Source organism: Vigna angularis, chromosome 5 (genome assembly GCF_016808095.1).
Source record: "Vigna angularis cultivar LongXiaoDou No.4 chromosome 5, ASM1680809v1, whole genome shotgun sequence".
Taxonomy (NCBI): Eukaryota; Viridiplantae; Streptophyta; class Magnoliopsida; order Fabales; family Fabaceae; genus Vigna; species Vigna angularis.
Genome location: NC_068974.1, coordinates 31,800,077 through 31,824,025, shown reverse-complemented (window position 1 = coordinate 31,824,025; position 23,949 = coordinate 31,800,077). Strand labels below are relative to the sequence as shown.

Here is a 23,949-nt window from a genome sequence, read left to right as displayed (position 1 = left end):
CACATGGTTGGTTTGTGTTCAATGTTCAGTCAGAGTCTTCGGACCTCCCTTCCTCTGCAAGAAAACGTTTGATTCCAGATTCCAATGTAGTTCAGGCTAACCCAGTCTCACATTCGACTGTAATTTATGCCTGTTGTTCCTCTGTGAGATTAGCACAAGAAGAGATTTTTGAAACTGGAACAACAGCAGAGAAGATTACAGAAGTGAGTGATAATGAGAACCAAATGGTTAGTCAATTAAGTCAATTAGATATCTTAACAATTCTAATGAAACATATTTTCATCTTCAACCACTTTAAACTATAATGCAAACACTCAATAGTAAATATATGCAAAACTTATAAGAAATTAATTAAGAAAATAACTAAAGATGTTCCAAAAGAAAACTTTGATAAGGTAAGATTATATGTCAAGATCTTCGTAAAAGTTTCCGATCTCCATAAACATAAATAACAAAAATCCAAAGAAAAAGTAAAAAACAAAAGAAAAAAAAAATTAAGAGATGATAATCTTCATATAATAAAATTAAACTAATTGATTTTCCTCTATAAAATTTATATTTTAATAATAAAATATTCGAATTCAATTTATAAAAAAATCCGTTCTCTTAATTATTTTATAGGGTGGTTCATAATTAATCAAATAAGTAAGAAAGAAAAGAAAATTTCAATTTTTAGAAACATTAAAAATAAATAAAAACAACAGAAAGTCTAATTTTTTTATATTTATATTATTAATTAAAAAATATATATGATAGATGTGACTTTTGAAACATTATAATAAGAATCATTAAACATACAAAACCAGTTAAAATTCTGATTAGTGTAAAGGATGTGGTGTTTACTGTCATGACAGACAGTAATTTGAATAGTGTTTCATTCGAACATCACACACATGTCGTAGATCAATTTATATGTATGCAGAATAAAATTATTGAGGGTAACTCTTTTTCTGTATTAAAAAAATCATAACCGTCCATTTCAGTTACCAAATTATTTTAATATGTAAGAAAAATATTTTTTTGTTAAAAGGAAAGAAAAAGCTTAGCCATTAGCCCCTTCAGTCTCGTCACCGTTCACCAAGTGTGCGCTCTGTTATTCCTATTTTCTTTCCGTTTCTCTCGGTGTTCCGAACCGAACCGGCATGGATCCATTCGGCACGAACCGTCTCCCGAGCCGAAAGCCCTCCGCCACAGAGCGCTACCTAGGCGTTCCGTCTCACGCGCCGCCGCACTCCCCGTTCGTCGCCACCAACGTTGAGCTCCAAGAGGACGACGTAGTTTTCTTTAACGGCGACTACCACACCGATTTAAACCACTACAACGCCTCCACTCCTTCCTCTTCTACGTCCTCCTCTGCGTCTGCCACTCCCAACCACCACCTCCTCCATCACCACCACAACCACAACCACCACTCTCACGGCATACTCGCCGCGCTCCCCGAGAACGAAACCTCCCACAGCCTCCGAAACGTTTCGCAGCACTTCCACAAGGCCTCAATCTCCTCCATATCCTCCGCTTCCTCTTCCTCCTCCTCCTCGCGCGTCATTCCCGCCATCCCGCGGCCTCCGCCCCCGGCGCAACCTTCCTCCTTCAAGTTCCACCAGTCCGCGCCGGTAAACGTCCCGATCTTGTCGGATAAGGCGCGGCGGAGGCAGTGCGAGTTCGATGATGACGACGAGGAGGATGAAGATGGGGAGATGGTGCCGCCGCACGAAATCGTGGCGAGGAACTCAGCGCAATCGCCGATTCTTGCTTATTCGGTTATGGAAGGGATAGGGAGAACGCTGAAAGGAAGGGACCTGCGTCAGGTTCGAAATGCTGTTTGGCGCCAAACAGGTTTCCTCGGTTGATTCATTCAATTCAAATTCTTCTATTAGTGTTTAATTTTAACTTATTGATTGAATTCTATTCTACTGAATCTGAATTTGTCCTGAACTAGTGAATTTCCCTGTCTATCGCAACTCCTAGGGTTCCCTTACTTCCTCTTTTCGTTTCGCTTTGTTTGCCTGAGAAAATGTAAATTATGCGCTTACCTACAGAATGGAAATAATTAACGATGGTGAAGAGTATAGAGAGAAAATGAATTTTAGTTTTTCTAAGAACGAGAGTGGAACCTCGGACCATTTTCTCGTGGAACTGTTGAAGCTCTGGTATCATGTTGTGATCTGACTATTTTAAAAGTTGTAAGTAATTAAGTGAAGATTAGGGAATGATTTTATATTGACATCTACCTTCTAGAATGAGTTATGTAAAATTGGGCATTTAGATGTTGTGGAATGCTGATGTTTTAAGGAGGTTATACAAATGGAGTAATAGACTATGTAATCTCTGACATACTATGACTTATAGGATGATTTAATGCATAAATGTGGTTTATTTCTCTGCTTTTAAACACGTGACCATGGAATTGGAAGCTCCAACTGGACCCTAAATCTAATGAATATTGTTGGTACGTTCAAGCTGTCATGCTCAGATTTGGTCTAGCTCCCTTTTTCAGGGTTAATGGTAAATGGATAATTTTTCCTTTAACCTGTCTTTCGAATTTCAACGTTTGGTAATCCTGTAAAAAACAGATTGGTCAGGGCATTGATTACCCAATGTTGTTTTGCCCCCACAGTGTACAGTGAGATACATATCTGACAAATTCGGATATGGTGGCTCTGTTTGGTCTTGTTTATTGGAGACCTGATTTATTTCAGTGTTGATGATACTGATGTTTGTATTATCGTCAATAATTTTACAGACTAAAAACAAGTAGAGGAGGAGATATTGTTACTCTGGTTATGTAGGTTAGCAACTATGAAGAAAACTTAATCTGTGCTTATGAATGAAAGAATGGAATGGAAATAGGGATGTCAATCAAACCCAAATTTGATGGGTATTAATATAAGTTTCTTGCAGTGGATCTGATCCTGTATAGATATTTACCTAGACTTTTGCATGTATTGATACAACATTATAGGTGTTATAGTGCCTAAATTTGCGAAAACCTGCATAATGTATTTATGATATTTTATGACTAGAAGATGAAAGGTTTTTAAGTACTTTTGGAATACTTTTATAGGTAGAAATGAATTATCATTGTATATATTTTGAACGAAGAGGATGTACTTCAATTTATATTTTTTTTATCGGTTTATTATTATTAATGTTAGTTTGTTAAATACATGCATTATGTTATTTTGAAATATCATATTCAAGTTTAACTATTTGTAGCAGGTTTCGGGTCTGGGTATATAAAATACTTACAGATATAATAGCAATGTCGATATGGGAACATTCTCTTTAGTACCAATCTATTCTCGTCCTTAAATAGATGAAAAAAAGATGAGGGATAGCCTTTGGACATAAATTTTAACTTGTATATCTTTCTCTCCCTCTATTCCTATCTCACTTAAACGTAAAAGAATAACCTAAAGTCAGACAAATATGAGAAGAGTCTTGTTTTTCTGGCCATTATATGAAGTTATGTTTGAAGATGTTCTTGAATACGTTCTATCTTCTTTAGTATGCTTCAGTGTGATTTCAGTGCGATAAAGTGTGAAACAGAAAGATTGGTCATTTGCAATAGGCTTATTATAATATTAGTAGCTTTATAATTATAATATGCTTCTAAAAGAGGACACAATTCTTCTGAAAGAGAAAGAATGGGCAACCCGCTGGGTGAAGGAAATGGCCTGGGTGAAGATAGTTTTGAGCATCTGGTTTCTCATAGTCCTCGAAAATATGAAACAGAAAAAGGGATGGTGGGGGCAAAGTGTGTAATTAATTAGAAGCTCAAAATAATATCAAAACAATTTTAACATAGTTTTTAATATAAATTTATCATTATTTTAATATGTCATGAATGTGAGATTGGTTGCGGTCATAGATGTGTCCGTAAGAATGGTTCTTTGATCTCATGTTTTTGTGAAAAGGAGTCCTAAAAACAAGAAAAAGAGCTGGGTTTTTTCTGTACGTTTTAAGTTCTGACTAGATTATAGAGAAATTTATGATTGAGTGAAATTGTTTTGTTATTTCTTATAGATATGATTAGATTTTGCTATTTATTATAAATATAGGAAATTGTATGTTTCAAAACTGTTTTCTGGAGATTAATTATACATATGATAAATAATCATTTTAGGACAATAAGTATTTATATGTTTAGTTTTTAGTATAATAAAACAATTACATATAGAAATTTTATTTTTGTTTGGATTCTTTTAACGGTTGAGATAATTAAATATATGTTTGATTTTTAGCTTTTTTTTATCAGTAATAATGTTTGATATTTAGTAATTGTAAGTAATTAACTTTGAAGGGAGATTTTAATTCTTTATTTTTTATTTTATAAATTTAAAATTTTTAGTGGTTACTTCAATGTTAATTGGTTATTAATATTTTTTTTGTTAAAAATAACATGTGTTAATTATTAGAAAAAGTAAATACATACTTAATTGTATTGATTATTAATAAAGTTGAAATAAAATTAACAAAATTAAAGTTATTGTATTGATATTTTAGTTTTTTTTACTGTTTTGAAAATAAAATAAGTCAACAATTATTACATTAAATTTATTAGTTATCCTTACAAATATATTTTTAGATTATTTATCCTTTTAAATATAGTTTTAGAGTTAGTGGTAGGTTTCAAATTCAGTGTAGTGGTTAAATATAATGTGTGCGGACAAAACCACTTTTATAATTGACTCATGTCATGATCCATTGGTAAAAGATTTTATTAATGTCTTTTGGGAGAAGCTCAACGACTATAACTCTTGTGTCTATAGTGATCTCACCGAAGTGAAGTGAAATTCAATCATATATAACTTTAGACTAGCACTAGTCACAACTGAAAAAGCTATGAAGTAAACTATTAATGAAAAACAAAAACTAAAGAGAATAAAGAAAATGAAATAATTTTAACTATTAAATTGGTTTATGTATGACATAGAAATCGATCTTTTGAGAGAATGATGGAAGATAAAATTTTCTGATTATTTTATAAGTTAGTTTTAGTTTATGAAGATAGTTAATTTTTTTTCCTCTTTTTTTTTCTCTTTTAGAATTACTTTTTGGAAATTGAATCTAACAGAAAGAGTTACTTTTTCAATATTCAAGAAATTAAATTTCGAATTCATGTTAACAGAAATATTTACGTTAAATTAGAATGGTTTAGGAGAGATACGTTCAAAATCTTTTTGCAAGTTTTGTTGTAATAGAAGAATTTTGTTTACATTTTAATAATTGTTTGCACTCAAATTTTTTAAAATTTAAAATATTTTATTGTTCTTATGATATAGGGTCATATTTCATATTTATTTTTAAAAATTTGTCATGACAATATGGTCTAAATAACATATAAGCTTTAAACTTAAAATGCGTCATGGTACAAGTGCAATTTGAAAGAAATTTGCAGAAAAGAATATATAGTAAGTGCATTTTAGTTTTTCTGTTCCACTTTAGTAAGTCATTTATATTATTTCTCCGAAATTCTTTTCATTTAAATTGTTTGTTACACATTAAATATAAAAGTAATAATACATATTTTTATTTTAATTAATAAATAAAATTAAAACTAATATAGCTATTAAATTTTAACTTACTAAAATAAATTATATAATAAAAAATAGGAAAATAAAAATGTTAAATAGAAACTGAAATCATTAGTTAGACGGTTTTTGATAAAATGGAAAACAAAAGAAAGTTAATTTGTTTTCTCATGTTAGGTGCGTACAGCAGGAAAGGAGAAAATACACAAGTATAATAAATACCTGGTTAATGAATGTTCTATGCGCATTACTATTTTAAGTTAAAATATATTTAAACATACTTTCTCATAAAGAGAAATAAAACTGGTTAAAATGTCTTCTTAAAAGTGAAAAAATCCAGAAAGACCTGGCCATCATTCCCTAATTGAGAAAAATGAAATATTTTTTTTTATTGTATTTGGATGAGATAACCTAAGAAAATAATTAATTATTTGATGAATTTGAAATTTGTTAAAGTAAAATCAGTTGTTTGAAAAAATAAAATAAAGTTAAAAGTTAAAAATTTTAAGAAGATATTTTAAATAAAAATAATAAAATTTAAAATTCACTCCAAAGAAAATATAAATTTTACAATTAACTATTCTCTCTTTATATACATTTTTTCCATTTTTATCTTTTAAATAAAAGTTTTTTAAATTAAAATAATTATTTTACTAATTTTATCTTTTTAGTAATCTTTTTTTTAAATACTTATTTTTTATTTAATATTTTTAAACTAAAATAATTATTAACAATAAAATTGTGAAATTATTTACATTTATTTTTATAATTATAATAAATAATAACTTTATAAAAAAAAGTAAGTTATTAAATATTATTTTAATATTTATATTAAACTAACATTTTTGGTAAATTTTAAAATATATTTTCTTAAAAAAGAAATTCAATTATTTTATCTAAATAAAAAAATATAAAACATTTTAATTATGCTATCTAAATGAAATATTTTAAAAAAATATTTCTAAATAATTCAAACACATTATTAAGAAAGCTCCCATTTCATATAGAAAATGATACTTTTTAAGTTTCTTTTTTTTTCACCCCATCTTACGCAAAATTTTAGAAAAATAGTGTTAACCTAAATTTACTTATACACATGATTATGTAATTATGATTACCTAAAAAAAATAAAACTGTTTAATTATATTAGTGACGAAAAACACAACCAAAATCATCTTATTATTATAGGGGTGACATCTTATCATTATAGGGGTGACAATGCGGCTTGTTTCATCCTATTCTATTTTGACATATCTCACATTTAGTCTGTAAAAAGCGATTAGATTAGCCTGTCTCGTATAAGAAATATAGGTTAATTTTTTTTTGTTTACTTTGTAGGTTCACAAGGCGGTATGCGGCCCTACATAATAATTTCAATAACTTTATCTTTATTTAATTAAATTAATAAAAATAATAATTTATGTAAGTTTATTTTTTAAAAGTTTAATCATTTCGGAGGTCATTATTTCTGAAGATTTGTATCAATTGAGTCCTTATTTTGGTAAAATTGAGTCAATAATGTTCTTGCCGTTAATTGTTGTGGACGACGTTAACTTTCTTGTCTAGTGACATGCTGAGGTATCCTTTAATAACCACGTGACATAGTGAGGTCTCATTACGTGGATTTATTTTAAGTAGGAATGGAAAACAATTTAGACATGGTCGGCTTGGTAGTCGGTCACTCGACCTCGTGGTCGGCCATTCGGCCTCGTGGTCGGTACGATGGTCGGTCAGCCTGGTGGGTGGTCGACCTGGTGGTCGGTCGGCCCGGAGACGGACCACTAGACCAAGTGGCTGACCACCAGGCTGACCACCTACCAGGCCGAACTCTAGGCCAACCAACCATCAGGCCGAGTGGCCGACCACCACGCCGAGTGGCTGACCACCAGACCGACCACCACGCCGACCACGTTTAAATTGTTTTTCATTCCTACTTAAAATAAATCCACGTAATGAGATCTCACTATGTCACGTGGTTATTAAAGGATACATCAGTATGCCAGCACGCAAGAAAGTTAACGCCGTCCACAACAATTAACGACAAGGATATTATTGACTCAATTTTACCAAAATAGGGACCCAATTGATACGAATCTGTAGAAATAGGAACCTTTGAAATGATCATACCTTTCTTAAATTAAGTAATATTTATAATTTCTAATTTTTAAGTAAATATTTACTGAAAATAGAAATGACTTTGAAATAGAGTGAAACAATGAAATAAACGCGAACGAGGGAGCTACTGGATTTTAACCATTTAAGTCAATGTGTACTATATGGGCTAGCTCATCATTGATTGCATAGACTGCAAGTTATGTAAGACGAGTCTAAGCATGCTAGCGAACTAAAATATTCAGCCCATCCCACACTTTTTTTTGTGGGTTGACTCTCATCATGTCCTGAATTGTCATTCCCACATCGTGTTAAATAAATGATATCTTTAATAATATTTGGCTTAATTATTCTTTGTCTCATTTTAAGTTTAAATGTTGCAACTAGATCTTCATTTTTACTTTTATTTCAATCAAGTCCCAATTTTTGAAAACTTAACTAAATTAGGTCATTTTCGTCAGTAACATACCAACGACGTTAAAGACATCTCACGTATTAGTTTATAGTTTTTTTTTTCTAATTTTTTTAATTATTTTTAACTTTTTTTCAAAAAAAAATTTATACTAGTGTCAAATATCATTGTCTTGTACTTAATTTAATCATTGTATATATGTCTTTTTTATTTAATTAAGTCCATTTTTTTAAAAATGAAACAATATTTTACTTCTCCAAATTGTAAAAAATGTATTATTTATATAAATAATATATTGATATTTATATTAAAATTAATTTTTTTATTAAATATTTTTAAAATTATTTTTAAACCAACTCTAATAATATCATTACATTCCATTTAAATAAATCACTTTTAATCTTATAAAAAAATATAAATTAATAATATATTAATTCTAAATGTTTATACCATAAGTAACAAAGTATTGTTTGAATTATAATAAAATAAAATATAGAACAAATATTAGTCTCACTTAAAAATATAAATTTAAAATGAAAATAATTTAAAAAATCAACTTTTATTATATAATTAAAAAATAAAATTTACAATAATTTAAATAGTTAATATCCACAAATTAAATTTTAATAATAATAATTATTATTGTTAGAACAATAAATTAATATGTAATTACTTTAATTATTTTAATTTAATATTAAAAAGTATGTGTTAATAAAAATATACATATAATATTTATGCAAATAATAAATTTTTAAAGAGGAGAATATTCATCTTAAACAATGGTACTTGACATAGACTGATGATATTAATATTGACACGTGGTTGTAACCTCCCAAATTCTGGGATGTCACATGTTTACAAAATTCGATAAATTTTAAATTCTTTTTAGTGTGGAAACCTAATTTTTAAAAACCTTATCATTTAAACCTGCATAACTTATTTAAAACATAATAATTTCAAAAGTATTATCCAATTACATTAATATAAAAGTAATTAAAATGACTAAAGAAATAAACCAACTACAATTACATTTTCAAAAATCTATATTAAAAGAACTTTTTAGAGAAACTCAAATCTTTCCCATCATCTCGCGAATCTAGCATGTCGCGAATCTAGCATGCCTCTGGAACATCTGCAATTTCATCTTCTCATGCATAACACATTATACGATTATCGCCGATAATATCCTTCACAAACATACAAACACCAACACGCATGGGATAAAATATCGATAAAGCAATCATAATAACAAGATATAAACATAATGATTATATCAACCATAAACAATCACCTCATACATAGTAGTAATAACAATAAAATTCTTAATCTTCTAACAAAAAAATTCAAACATAATGAATTACTTGATCCTCGATCTTTGATCCTCGATCTTAAACCATTGATGTCATCTTTAACATCTCACACTTAGATCTTTGGTCTATCTATCCATTAACACCTATGTTAACTACTTACTATAACCATTATAATAACACCATTATCAGCATAACAATACTTGGAGCATCTCAAGTATCATGATCATCATCATAGATACATCACCATCGTGATTATCCCAGTCATGAAAAACACCATGAGCATCACCGTACCGTAACATCATAGTGGAAAGAGTCTGTCTCACTCTTGTACCCTACCTCACCAACTGTAGCCACTCCTACAACCTAATCTATAGATTCCCCATACAGATACGCTCGAGTAGTCCCGCAATCCAACTAAGGAACATGTAATTCTACCACACAAGGACAAGGAAGACACCTTCAACCCCACATAAGGAAGGTTCAATACCCGAACAACCCTTCCAATACACACAAGGCAAAAGGAAACACCTATTCACAGATAACACCATAATTTACTAGGTACAACAAGTAGACTTATCTTCCACTCTTATGCTCATCAATCACATACTTAGGTACATTCCAACACTCATTCATGCTCCAATCTATACCACAAGTCAAACCTGACCCTAAATACATTCTCTAATTGTCATCACGTTCCACAGCTCCTCAGGCTTGGTACACGTACATTCTTCATCAAATTCGTCATTTTTCATAAAAATGCATTGTGATAATCGATTATCAATCGATTATCTTAGTAAAATTTACCCAGAAACATCACGCAGAAGTGGATAATCGATTATCATCCCAAATAATCGATTATTCCCGCAACCATACTCAACATCGACGCATCGATCACTAGTGCAAAACGCGGAAAAGAAGGTGGGTAATACGTCTCGGTTTTCAGAAAACCGAAGTATATAAAAAGGCGGTGGCATTTTTGCAATTTAAATGAACTTATAGGCCTCGGTTCCCCTTGAACCGAGGCATAAAAGCCAAATTACCTCGGTTAATGATCAAAACGAGGCGTAATACTTTTTCAAATTGACCTACAACATCGGTTCAATTAGACAGAGACAATAGAGTGAGAGTATAGACATCGAGTTTAGTAAAGAACCGAGTCAGTATTAGTTTTTTATCTTCAACCATGAAGTGAAGTACCCTAATCTCCAGTTCTTCTTCCTCTGCTATGCGCAGTTCTTCTTCCTCTACTCCCGCGTAGTTCTTCTTCTGCCGCTCCGTTATCGTCGCCCAAAGCCCATGGTTGCATCCAACCTGCTCCCGCGGAAGCCTATTCCTCCGTCTCTGCCCCCAAAGCCCATGGTCGCATCCTCGTCTTGACCCGTCCCACCCCCAAACCTGTCACGCCTCCCACCCCGCAACCCTAACCCCACCACCAATCGCCACCCCATATGATCCATCAAACCCAAGACCAACCAGAACCACCACCGGACGCGATCTCGCTCCGCCACCAGAAGCGATCTGGACGCGATTTCGCTCCGGCACCAGACGCGATATGGACACGATATCGATCCACCATCGGACGCGATCTTTCTCCACCACCGGACGTGATCTGGACACGATCTCGCTCCGCCACCGGACGCGATCTGGACGCGAACTCGCAACGCCACCAGACGCAATCTGGACACGATCTCGCTCCGCCACCAGACGCGATCTAGACATGATCTCGCTCTACCATCGGACGCGATCTGGCTCCGCCACCGGACGCGATCTCGCTCCTCCATCGGATGCGATCTCGCTTCGCCCCCTTGTCGAACTGGCACCGCTTCCTTTCTCTCGTCTCTCCCTGTCATCAATCACGACAACAAGGACATGCCCTCTTCTCCCCCAAGTTCGACAAGTTCGTTCCGCCGCACCTCTGGCCTGGGTTCGTGCCCTAGGAGGAGACCCACCTGGGTCGGGTTCGTTCTTTCTTTATCAATTGTTTTGGGTTTGATCGTTGTCGTTTTGTGGTTGTAGGCATCACCAACACCATTGAAAATATTGTTCAATTTTTTTCAGAGTTTTCTACTGGTCGATGGAGTGCGGTTGTCCAATTGGCTAATACAAGATGGCGACCCATCACTATATGGAGTGGTTCATGAGAGACTCCTTGCTATGTACATTTGTGTTGGTCATGGAATTGAGGCAGAGAAACAGTTGAGGGAGATGAAGCTTTGGAGATGAAGCTTGTGGGTAAGGAAGCTGATGGACATCTTTGTGACATTTTTCTTGCCATTTGTACTTCACATAAATAGGGCAATGCCATTTTGTGATGAGTCGTGATAGTCTAGGAGGATATCTTTTGCATCTTGGTGAGTTGTCTGATGTCTTGATTGAAAAGATTATCCCTTGTTTCTTCTGTTTGAAGAGGTTGGCAACATTTGATATTGATGATTATTGCACTACTCAAACATATTTTCAATCTAAACTAATCTTATTTCAGTGGAAACTGACAAATTTTAGATGGGTGATTTCATCTCCATATTCCAAAATTACAAAGGAGACACCTATTCTTTACATGTTTTATTGTTTCATTGTTACAGTTCTCTTTTATATGTTATATTAATTTATTTAAGATCTAAAGTAGAGCACTAAAAGAAGGACTTTGCTTTATAGGATGAATGTAAGTGTCACAATAACATCTTTTTTTTATTGAATTTCCCAAGATATTACCTCGGTTCAAAAGAGAACCGAGGCAAAATCCTACTCCTTTTGTTTCGGTCCACAACCGAGGCAAAAAGGGTTAGACTTTTTACCTCGCTCGTATATGCATCGGTTCCTGAACCGTTACCTATAGACAAAAACAACCGTTGTCATATCTCTTGACTGCACTAGTGGATAATTGATTATTGTCGAATCGAAACACATCGTGGACTTGATTCAAACATTCAAACATACATACATCAACCCTAGATCACATGGAAGCATACTTAGCGCATCATACATGCGTTCAAGCATCACATACCCATGCAAGCATACTGAAACACATATAATACATTACTTAAATAATCCAAATCCAATCATTGACATGTTATACCCTAATAAATCCAATTATACTATATGTGATTATTATCACACCTTTACATATTCTATTTGAATTATTCAATGTTGACCGTATTTTTAACATATCTTTTTTTATTTTCCTTTTAATTTTGTTATATGTTTTTTAAGTAAATAATATTTTAATTTAAAATAGTTACATTTTATTTTGTAACTTTTTAATATGTATTATTATTATTATAATTATTAAATAAAAAAATAAACTAAAAAAAATTAAAAAATCTTTAAGCGAAAGGCGGTTAACTTAAATAAAAATAAATAAGCAAATAAAAAAATCTTAACTAATGCTAATTAACCGACGTTTTAATATCGGTTAAATAAATTTTTTAAATATATATATATATATATATATTTTTTTTTTGTTAGTTGATTATTGGGCATTTAAAGCTAAGGAAGACTAATGCAGAGAGGTAGATTATGGTACCTGTATTATTGCTTCCTCTGCATGATTGACTTATTTTTACCCATTAATGCACTGCATATAGCCTTTCTCTACCCCACCACACTCCCAAAACTAATTTATATTAATTCATGTTGCCCCCTGAGAGACAAAAATACATTGTTTAGCAGTTAAATTTTCCTACCATTTAAATGTTATGTTATTCTTTCTACGCACTCACCACCACCTACCCTATCACAATCTTCTGCTCATAACACTTCAAAAACATTTCCTTTTTAAATTTTCGCGGGCACAGCCATGGAGCATCATATATATCCGTTCCTTAAGGCTTTAGCTGAATCATCATCATCTTCATCAATCGGCTTCCTTTATTGCATATATTTATTAACATTTGCTTTGGAATTACTCACACTTCCCTTCTTAAGAGGAGAATGGTTAGCTGTTTCAACCAAGCCTCCGAACCAACTTGAACTGGGCCCTTAACTCACAGGTGATTTTCTTTTTCATTATTTCTTAATTTAGACAATCATCCAAAATGCTTATGTAAAGCTTGGTTCTTCGCATTCATTTTTTGAATCTTCTTCGCAACCGTACTCATTGTTCAAACTTTACACTTTGGATGAAAATGGAATAAGAATAATACAGAAAGAATGAGAATGAAGTTTCATTCTTATTTTAAGATACTTATAAATCCTTCAATTTTAATTCCAACTTAATTTTTAAAAATTATAATTTTTATGCTCTTTATGTACTATCAGCTTGAAATGTGCTATTTATATATTATTGACTTGTAAGGTGATACAAGATTCTTCAACAATCGAATATACTCATGTGTGATATTAGACAATAATAATAATTAAATTGTAGGTGACACATAACTTTTAGCAATTTGGGTTATCTATATATATAATAATTATTAAATGTATCAAGTTATTATAGTTTATTAGTCAATTTATTAAGTAATCTAATTAATTAAGTTATGATTAAATGACATATATGTTATGAAAGATTTATTGTGTAAAGATCATAAACAATATTTTTTTTTGTTGAATGATCAAATTATAAATATTAAAACTTAAGAAAAAGTAACTAACAGAAGTTACAAAAAGTGATCATGGTTATCATCTGTCAATAGGTACAATCTAGTAAGATATTGGTTTCAAACGTAATATAATCGGTGTAAAATGATTTTAAAAAATACAAAGTGAAAGAAAACTTACATGAACGTTAATGGTGAACGAGAGAAAACAGAGGAATAAGATGAACACAACAAGAGAGAAAACGCGTAACTAGCGAACGCGAACAAAGCAAAAACTCAAACGAAAACGTCAAAGAAAGTGAGGCTCACATTCTGAGTTTTTGGAGTTTAAAAAGACATTTGGTGCCACTGATCATTTTTTATGTTGGATTTTTGGTGGTCAAACGTTATACGTGTGATGTTAAATGTCATTTCTACGTTAGTGTTTATACCTTTGAACAAGGGTTCTTACCTATTTGATGTATATATAATTTCATGTCATCTTTTACTTTATTCAATATAGAATTTATTTGTATGATAATGTAAATTTATTTTTACAATGATTGAGATGGAATTTTGTAATATTAAGCATAATTTTTAAAAAGGTAAAATAGTGTTAAAATCCCACAAAAAAAATTATTTATAATTTTTAATTATTCTTATTTTATTATGATTAAAAAAGTGTGACAATGTTTACTTGAAGAGACCCGTATCCAAAAGTAATAAGTTAAGGATATATTTGGAATGGAAGCATAAATGCGAAAATAGTAAAATTAAAATATGGTGCTTGTTGAAGCTATGCTTGTTTCACAGTGTTTCCATGAGTGGGGAAGATCGAAGATCATCGACAGATGCAAAGTAGCATTAAAGTGAATTTAATTGCGTGTCAGAAGTAGGAGTAAAGGTGAACACAAAGGTGATGATGGTGTTATTATTTTGTTTAAAATATTTGCATTCATTTTGAAAAATCTTTGTCATTGCTTGTTATCTATCTACTTTCCACTGCATCACCTAGCTTCTTTATTATCCCATCTAATTCATGTCAGCTATTCTCCACATTCAACCCAATTTTTCAAACCAACATTGAAAACTCTCCCTCACTTCTACGTTGAAAATCTTTGACGCTGTTTCCTCTTACTTTCTTTCTTTCTCTCTCATCAACCCAATACCAAAATAAAAATGAATATAAGTAAATTAGACAAAATTATTATATTAATTAAAAGCAAAATAATTTATAGTATATGTTCGATATTAAACTTATTTTATAAATAAATTTTACAAAATTAAATTAGATTTAATTTTTCTTTTTTAAAATGATCATATTATAATGATGTTTATTATTCGTTGTATCTATTTTGTTATTTGGAGTTTATTTTCGTATCATTATTATTATTTAATTTTATATTTTTATAAAAATGTCCTTTCAATATTATATACATCATTTGACAAGTTAATTTTAGAAATATTTTTATCATTAAAAAGGTTAACTTTTTATTTAAAAAAAAGAAATAAAAGATAAAAAAGATGTAAAGTGTGTACAAAAATTTATTGGATGATAAAATAATGGAAAATGATACTTGAACAACCTGTTTTGACAACATTTAGACACTGGACGCGTGTCTAAATGTGACTGGTGCACGTGGAATTGTTTTTTAAAATGAAAGAATGACGTGGTAATGAGAGAATTGGGGACAAATTCAAATTGTAGGGTTATTTCGAAAATTTCAGATTGAAATGTTTTCAGAGAGAGAAGGTGGAGAACATTTCACGGAGCACCGAACCTTCGAACCTTCGAGCCAGCCACCACAACTCTCGCCGGATATCCGCCGCCCGTAGACGTTGTCGTTGCCGTTTTCGCTCCATCCAGTGCCGTCGTAGTGCCGTCGGTGTCCGTCGTCTTCCACCCAGCCAGGCAGTTCGGATTGCGGGTCGCCGCAGCTCCGGCGTCGGCAGACGAATCGAAGACGGCATCGTCTTCCCTCCGGCCTAGCCAACCAAGGGCGCATTTTGAGTATCGATTCCTCCCACCCGCTTCCTTCCCTGTGCCGGACCCTTGCGGTGGCCGCCGGAGCATCGCCGGAGTGTCGTCGAAGTGTCGCCGGACCCTTTCAAGGTATGGTTTAGTGTGGGTTGAAGTTGTGTAGAAGATTTAGTGCCACCGGTGGAACTATTCGCGAACCCTATTCACGATCCAACTTCAGAACATGATATCTTTGCAAGCTCTTTTCTTGCTTATTCAATGTTTGCTTTGTAAGTTCTTGTTAATTTAAGTTGATGATATTTTATGGACTTGCAAATCTCTTTTTCCAGTAAACCAACTTCCTTAAATTCTACTGATTCATTGGATGGTAGAAATACATAAATTTGTTGCAATATATGCTGTCTTTTATGGACGAATTTCTCATAAACTATGCTTAGAATATATGTTCATTAGATTTGATAGAGTATTGAGATCAAGTTCTTTAATTGCTTGAATAGACCCAAAACTATTTTTGTCGTTCTTGGATTTATTTTGTTAATTTGAGTTGACAAATCATGATACAATGATAATTTTGTTTCGGTTCTTACATGTTTTAATCACATCTAAATGAACAAATTATCTGAGGATGTGTCTTCGTTTGTAAATTGTCTGAGGATGTGTCTTCGTTTAGTAGCATCCGTTAATTAACTCTCCATCCATCCGTTTATATAGCAGTAATAATAGATCATGTAACTGTAATCTATATTTGGAAGTTGGTATTGTTGCTTCTCCACCCATGTTGGTATCTAGAAATTTTGTGCACACTTACGAAAATTTGAAAAAGTAATCATAACTAGCTCAATGCTTTAAAATTTATGAATTTATAGTCATTAGAGATATCTTTGAGTCTACTGTCCAACCCAAAAAGAATTAACTCATTTGGAGTTATGTGGAGAGAGTTATAAGAAAATCAATCATCAAAGGTCATAGCTGAAAATACAGAAAAACGTGATTAAAATACTAGTCTTAAAAGTTTTACTGCAGCTAACTCTGTAATCTAAAATTTACGAGTCTTGTCTCTATAGAAAGATATTTGAGTCTAGATTCCAACAAAACAAGAATCATCTGATTTGGAATTCTGTGAAGAGAGTAATGAGTAAAATAGTGAGTAAAGGTCATAGCTGAAAATACTGAAAAACGTAATTAAAATGTCGATCTTAAAATTTGTACTGCAATTGACTCTGTTGTCTAAAAGTTACGAGTCTGGTGTCCAAAGAAAGATCTTTGAGTCTGGAATCTAATAAAACAAGAATCAATTCATTCGGAATTATGTGGAAAGAGTAATGAGTAAAATAGCGAGTAAAGGACATAACTGAAAATACTGAAAATAATTAGATTTATTGTTTCAGGCGAGGGAAGGTCAAACGCAAGAGAGTACAAGCAACAAAAGAATCTGGTAGCAAACCGCAAGATGCTATTAAGCAGAACCAACAATAGCCAGATATGACTGAACTCGCCAAGGGTCTCCCAATTAATTGGCAGGTGTGTTTTCATTAACCTTTTTAATGTGCTCTTTACACCATCATTGATGACAATCAAAATTTAACATTTTAAGTTCATGTAATTGAATTGTTCACCACAAAATACAATTACGCTTTGTTTGCTCTTATGGGACATTGTTTACATTGAACATCATTTTCATCCACCTTACCTTCTTTTGGTTTCAGCATTCCCAATTGGATCCATCAGATGTCCTTCATCTGAAACAAACTGAGCTCAATGCATTTGTAGAAGGCTTGTATCCAACGCCAACAAACCGAATAAACACTTCGTCCATATCGGTCATTCCACCGAACCCCATTGAAGACAACAAAATAGAGGACATACTAAGGAAGCTTGTTAATTCCTCATGCCAACATTATCTTTCTCAACATTGTAACTCATCCATTGCTCCAAGTTAAGGTGCAAAGAAAGACTAATGTCTAAAGACAAACTTCCTATATCAATGGAAATTTTCTTTATTTAGTATAGTTGTTGTCAACACTCAATTTCGTCCGGGTTGATTAAATAAAATTTATTTTCATAAAAAAAAAAATAAATAAATATCAAAAAAATACAAAAAATATATATATAATAACAAAAAATAAAAAAAAGGAAAGAAGACGTCCGTCCCAAGCGCCCATCTAGCGCTCCAATTGTTGAGCGCTCGTCCCATACCGTTCGTTCATCTTCGCCTCAGTTTTAGGACGAGCGTTCGGTCTTCGTCTTGACGACTCGAGATTTTATCCAGACGTTCGGTCACTTACGTATTAGTGGCGTTCGTTCTTGTTATGGCTTTGTTCTCAGTTTGGCGGGCGTCCATGGTCACCGTTCGGTCTTATTTTTGGTTTAAGTCTTAAGCGTTCTACCGTTCGGCCATGCAGGTTTATCGTTCGTTCTTCAGTAACTGAGAGCGTTCGGTTATTTTGTTTTAATGAACGTTCGCTCTTCATCTGGACGTTTGGTCTTGGTTGTGTGATTGAGCGTTCGGTCTCTTTGTGATATCGTTCGTCATGTATGGTGTTGCGCTTAAGGACGAACGTTCGGTCTTGTACTGTGTGATTGAACGTTCGGTCTCTTTAAGGACGAACGCCCCGATCACTAAACCAAAACGAACGAACGCTCGAAATTGCATATGCTTTTAACGCTCGCTCTTGGTTCTGTGTTACTGATTGTGAGCGTTCGGTATGATTCAGACTGTGAGCGCTCGTTTATTTTATGAACGGTCGTTTGTTTGCATATTGACCGAACGTCCAAAACTGGCTGCATTTTAAATTGATGTGTCAGTGAAGATTCCCACCATCGACTGCGGAAAATGTCTGCCATGTGAAAGCTGCAGACGATATGGGTTTCGCGATTAAAAAAAGGGGGGTGAAGCAGAGAATATTCCTGGCTAACACTTCCACTTGTCTTCCACGTGCGCCCAGATGGAACCCCTGCTGATTCCGTCTGGCATCCCAAACGCGTGCAACGCCCTGCCTCCCACTTACCTTCAGCATCATTACCTTATTCGAAAAAAGGGAGGGAAAAATGAAACGGAATCTCCAGCAAGGTCACCTGGGCATATTCAAACCGAACTCCACCACCAACATCATTATCCATTTTCACGGCATAATCCTTCAATCACCACCTCTGACCCCCGCCAAATACCGTGACCACTTCACTCATCAGCCACCAGGTTGCACCTCCACGGGACCACCAGGAACCCATATTTGAGTCACAGCCGTCATCATCCCAACCGAACGCTCAGTCTAAAATAAATATATTAAATTACTAAAACATCAAAACCGAACGCTCAGTCTAAAACACCAAAACCGAACGCTTAGGCTGAAACATCAAAGTTTGAATGGAACCATAAAACGCGTAGTATGACCTTACGTTCATGCACAAATTAAACTTAAGCATAAAACGCAAACCCAGAAACACAAACTTGAATGGAACCAGCGACTGAAAGCAAGCATGAACAATAAAATCCTACCATGGCAGCGTGAAAGAGATGATGAATAGTAAAACTTGCAGTACAATGAACAGTTAAAGCGTAAAATGAATAAGAAACTTGAGTGGAGAAACAGATTCAACTAGAAAATTTCAAAGAGACTCAGTTCAATACATGAAAATGGGAAAGAAACCAAACCCTAAACCTCCCCAAATGGGAAAGAAACCTAAACCTAAACCCCTCTTTTTCGTCCACCGAACAGTCGACACTCCGGCGGCACTCCGGCGATGCTCCGGCGGTGAATGCAAAGGTCCGGCACAGGGAGGGAAGCAGGTGGGACGAATCGAGACTCAGAACGCGCCCCTAGTTCGCTGGGTTGGAGGGAAGACGATGCCGCCTTCGTTTCGTTGGCCAACGTCGGAGCTGCGACGACCGTGAATCGGAACCGGCTAGAGGGGTTGAATAGCTCCGACACGGCCTTCAACGTTGTCCGGCGGCATTCCGGCAAGCACTCCGTCGGACCTCTCTCTCTCTCGAATGCCCTTTCTCCAACTCTCTCGGCCTCTCTCTAGGTCACACTCTCCCTCTCAACCTTCGCGCTTCTCTCTCTACAATTCTTCCAAAAATGAATTTCAAATTTGAATTTGAAAGGCACGTCTGAAAACCCTGCCCACCTCCTTTCCACGTCAGATTTCATTTTCAAATTGATTTTCTACGTGGACCACTCAAATTTAGACACGTGTGGCGTGTCTAAATGTTGTCAAAAATGGTTGTTCAAGTATCATTTTCCTAAAATAATAACATCTTATTATCTTATAATTAAATTTTGTGAACACAAATTAAATTTATAAATTTATCTATTCTAATCTAAAGTTTATACGAATGACATTGTTATAGTTAATTATCATATATATATATATATATATATATATATATATATATATATATTTAAAGTATTATCCAAGACTGAAATTTCGTTCCAGCCAGTTTTATTTTTGAAAGACATATCCTGAGAGAACGAAAGAAAAATAAAAAAAAATATATTTAAACTGTCTTATACTTTCATTTTTAAATAATGTAAAATTAATGAGTATGAATATGAATATATTTATAATCCAAGTAATTTGTTTTTCTTTCTTTTGGAGGTTTATGTTACAGTTGACAAAACTTTGTAACCCAGAAAATTCTACGTTGCATGAATTTTCAAAGAGTAAGCTAAGGGACTATGTGCTAGATGCTAGCTCTTTAAAACAGTCATTGACTTTGTTGCACAGACTTTATTCATTCATGCCACATACCATGTTATGACCGAACACAGTACGATGTGATGAAAGTGTTTTTCAACACAAAAAGTTTATTTGTGGAAAAATGTTAGTATTTTTATTTGTTTAATTTTACTTATTTTCTTGCATGAATGATGATCAGCGTATTTGTTGCCCTCAAAGAATTAGTCAAAACATATCAAAGAAGATAAGTTTGACAACAAATTACATAATTATTATATTAAAAATTTTGCTTTAAAACTACAATATTGAGAACAAATTTTTAATTTAATGTGCTTAAATTTTAAGCAACTTCATTATAGTTGTTTAGACTATCTTACATCATTTGCTCTAATTCTATACACATTACTCATGAAAATCTATGTAAACTCACAATTATAAATTGGCCAAAACTTTACCTAGTACAAGCTGAAGGGATAAATTAATGTGAACAACTAATGTTCCGTGACTCTATACCTACCTTTAACACAGATATTATCCTTCATATTTTCATATAAAAATTTGAAAAAACAAAATACCTTTTTATAATTTCAATATGTTTTGGTGTGGTTTTCAGTAAAAGAAATTATGTTTTCAATTCTTTAATTAATTTTCTATAAATGATAATAAAAAACAATTCATCTTAATTGAAAGAATTATATTTTTGACCTCTCACTAACATTAATCATTAAATTACTTTTATTCGTAAATAATTTAACAAGAACATGAATATTTAATATCCCTAAAAAGATTTCCTTGTGGAGTGAGAATTCGATCTTTCTACCTAAAAGACAGTATTTTTCAGACAAATCTAACGTCACGTGAGAAATGATATATATATATATATATATATATATATATATATATATATATATATATATATATATATATATATATATATATATATATATATATATATATATATATCAAAATTTTAAATAAAAACAAATTTTAATTTAACATCTATATTTAAATTAAAAAAATAAAAATACATTTAATTTTTATTTATTTATCCGTCTCTTCCTATCATATCATATAATCTATAAACTTGTATTTTTTGTTTTGGCTCTAAATATATATTTGAAGTTCCATTCCAGTGCACACTATAAGTACTATAGGTGTTGTCATATGTTGATAACCTCTATGAAAGGTATCTTAACTACACTCTGTTGACACCAACTACTAATATCAGCAAAGGACCCCTTACATTTAATGTCCTCACTTCATTGTTTCTTCTATTTATAAGCTCCAAACTTATCACTTTCTCTTCACTTTTCCTTTCCCTTTCTTCCTTATATTTTGTCACCTTCTTCTTCTTTCCATAATGGCCAGTCTTCAACTTATTACAGTTCTTCTCCTTGTGTTTGCCCTAGCTATAATTCAACCCTCAACATCCCAAACGCTACAGGGCAAAGTTTCCTGCGTTGACTGCACTCTTAACTATCACTTATCTGGTTTGCCAACTTTTCTTCCATCATCTTGCTTTAGTTTAATCTAAACAAATCTTCATTATATCCATTGCTCTATTTCTTAGCCAAATAGCACGTCTTTGTTTTTTTCATTTTCTTTTAATATGATAACCTTAAATCTCATGCATATTATCCACACTCTCTACTCTTAAGTATTATCCACACTCTCTACTCTTAAGTTGAAACTCATCATTTCTTTCATCAAATTAATCTAAAAACTCTCAAGTATTAGTACAAAAATTAAACTTACAATTTCTTTTACCCTTTCTTCCAATTTTTTTTTTTAAGTTACCTTTTAAGTTTTTTTTATATATTATCGTTGTTGAAAGTCTTACCTTAATTATTAATATAAAGTCAATTTACATTATATAAAATTAATCATAAATTTATTTTATAAAATTGAATTATATTTAAAATTTATTTAATCATTACAAATAAAATATATAAAATTAACCATAAATTTATTTTATAAAATTGAATTATATTTAAAATTTATTTAATCATTACAAACAAAATATATACAAAGAGAATTAAAAGTCTTATATCGATTAAAAATAAAATTAATTACAAACAAAATATATGTAAAAGGTATCGAAGATTTTACGTGACTAAAAATAAGATTTATCTGTGTAAATTTTATTTTATAAACTGATTTTATCATGTTAAATTAGATTTAAGCCCAGGATTTCAATTATTTATTTAAGATCTTGGTCCATGTAATGCAATTATATTAAAGTCTTTTATCACATAGAAAGACAAAATTATACCTATTTGAGTTGTGTGTCTTAATATTCTATATACTTGTTTATTGTTTTAGATGTTAAGGTTTCAGTGAAGTGTGATGGTGTGAAAAAACTGGTTGTGGCTACTACAGAAAATGATGGCTCCTTCAAAGCTAACCTTCCTTCAGACAAAAGGAGTTGCTTTGCAAAAGTCCTTGGTGGAGCAGTTCAGCTTTATGCCTCAGGGAAGGACCAGATATCCCAGATTATCAAGGGCAAAGAGTATAACAGCTACACCATCTCCACCCCTCTCAGTTTCAGAACATCATGCCCCCCAAGAACAAACTGCAAGAGTGGAAAACAGGTTGGTTCATCCAAAACTGTGGATCTTCCTCTTCCCCCAGAGTGGGGTTTGGCACCAAGTAGCTACTATGTTCCTTTCTTCCCTATCATTGGGATACCTTGATGATCATGTGTTGAAGAATTCAGGTGATTTAAAGTCACTTTATTGTAACATATGATTATAGATGTGATATCATATGTAGTGTGAAAGATATTATGCCACAAATAGTTGTGGTATATATGCAGTGTATTATATAGTTTGTGAGGAAAGTTAATTTCCTGGTATGAAAGCTGATTAATACTGTATTTCTTTTGTCAACTTATGTTACCTTTTTATATATGTATTTTGCTAATCAGAAAACTGTTTTTAGGTTTCTATTTTTCTTCTCTTCTCTTACACATATTTTAGTGCTTATAAATGTGTCAAACTGTAACATTATAGTTCTTTGTAATTTTTCTTCACTGCTATATATCTGTTAAGGAAAGTGCATGTTCTTGTCTAAATCTGTTGCTGTTAATACGAAATATCTAATGAAGTGATTATGATGATGAAACGAGTCACAGTTTTATATATCATCTTTTTCAAAAGAAAGTAAAATAGTGAAATGAAAATATGAATTTATGACCTGCATCTTGTTTGGTTTCTGACACAGCCGGCAAGGCCAGACTGTAACATAAAAATTGAATTATGTGTGAGATCTGTAAATGGGACCACCAACAATAATTAAATTTTAAAATTACAAAGAAACTTTCAATAATAAAATATTATTACTTAAATAAATTTAGTTTGTACTGTCTTTAATAATAGTCTCATCTAATTTAGAAGGTATAAGA

The 23,949-nt window shown here is 32.4% G+C and overlaps 2 protein-coding genes and 1 long non-coding RNA gene across 5 annotated transcripts; all 3 read left to right on the top strand.

Moving 5' to 3' along the window:
- Positions 1–1,040: 1,040 nt before the first annotated feature.
- Positions 1,041–3,785, top strand: LOC108339824 (uncharacterized). 3 transcript variants are annotated; one of them, XM_052878379.1, is made up of 2 exons: positions 1,041–1,836; positions 3,217–3,785. In XM_052878379.1, exons 1-2 carry the CDS (start codon positions 1,143–1,145, stop codon positions 3,255–3,257), a joined length of 735 nt encoding a protein of 244 aa, XP_052734339.1. In that variant the 5' UTR covers positions 1,041–1,142; the 3' UTR covers positions 3,258–3,785. The 3 variants fall into 3 exon arrangements, with proteins under 3 accessions (XP_052734339.1, XP_052734340.1, XP_052734341.1); XM_052878380.1 differs by having other exon boundaries at positions 3,220–3,784; XM_052878381.1 differs by lacking the exon at positions 3,217–3,785 and adding an exon at positions 2,744–3,125.
- Positions 3,786–17,266: 13,481 nt separating this feature from the next.
- On the top strand, positions 17,267–17,875 carry LOC128196777 (uncharacterized). Its single transcript, XR_008249150.1, has 2 exons — positions 17,267–17,387; positions 17,573–17,875. It is a non-coding gene; the product is annotated as an uncharacterized LOC128196777 (long non-coding RNA).
- A 3,966-nt stretch (positions 17,876–21,841) lies between these two features.
- On the top strand, positions 21,842–23,493 carry LOC108339877 (uncharacterized). The gene is made up of 2 exons (XM_017577099.2): positions 21,842–22,036; positions 22,869–23,493. The coding sequence occupies exons 1-2, from the start codon at positions 21,907–21,909 to the stop codon at positions 23,237–23,239; spliced, it is 501 nt and encodes a 166-aa protein (XP_017432588.1). The 5' UTR covers positions 21,842–21,906; the 3' UTR covers positions 23,240–23,493.
- The last annotated feature ends 456 nt before the right edge of the window (positions 23,494–23,949 follow it).

What these genes read in the sequence shown, in the direction of transcription:
- LOC108339877 (XM_017577099.2), top strand. Translation starts at nt 21,907, where the DNA reads ATGGCCAGTCTTCAACTTATTACAGTTCTTCTCCTTGTGTTTGCCCTA. An exon ending in TCTTAACTATCACTTATCTG is followed by an intron (nt 22,037 to 22,868) that starts GTTTGCCAACTT and finishes TTATTGTTTTAG; the next exon opens with ATGTTAAGGTTTCAGTGAAG.
- LOC108339824 (XM_052878379.1), top strand. Translation starts at nt 1,143, where the DNA reads ATGGATCCATTCGGCACGAACCGTCTCCCGAGCCGAAAGCCCTCCGCC. An exon ending in TGCTGTTTGGCGCCAAACAG is followed by an intron (nt 1,837 to 3,216) that starts GTTTCCTCGGTT and finishes AACTATTTGTAG; the next exon opens with CAGGTTTCGGGTCTGGGTAT.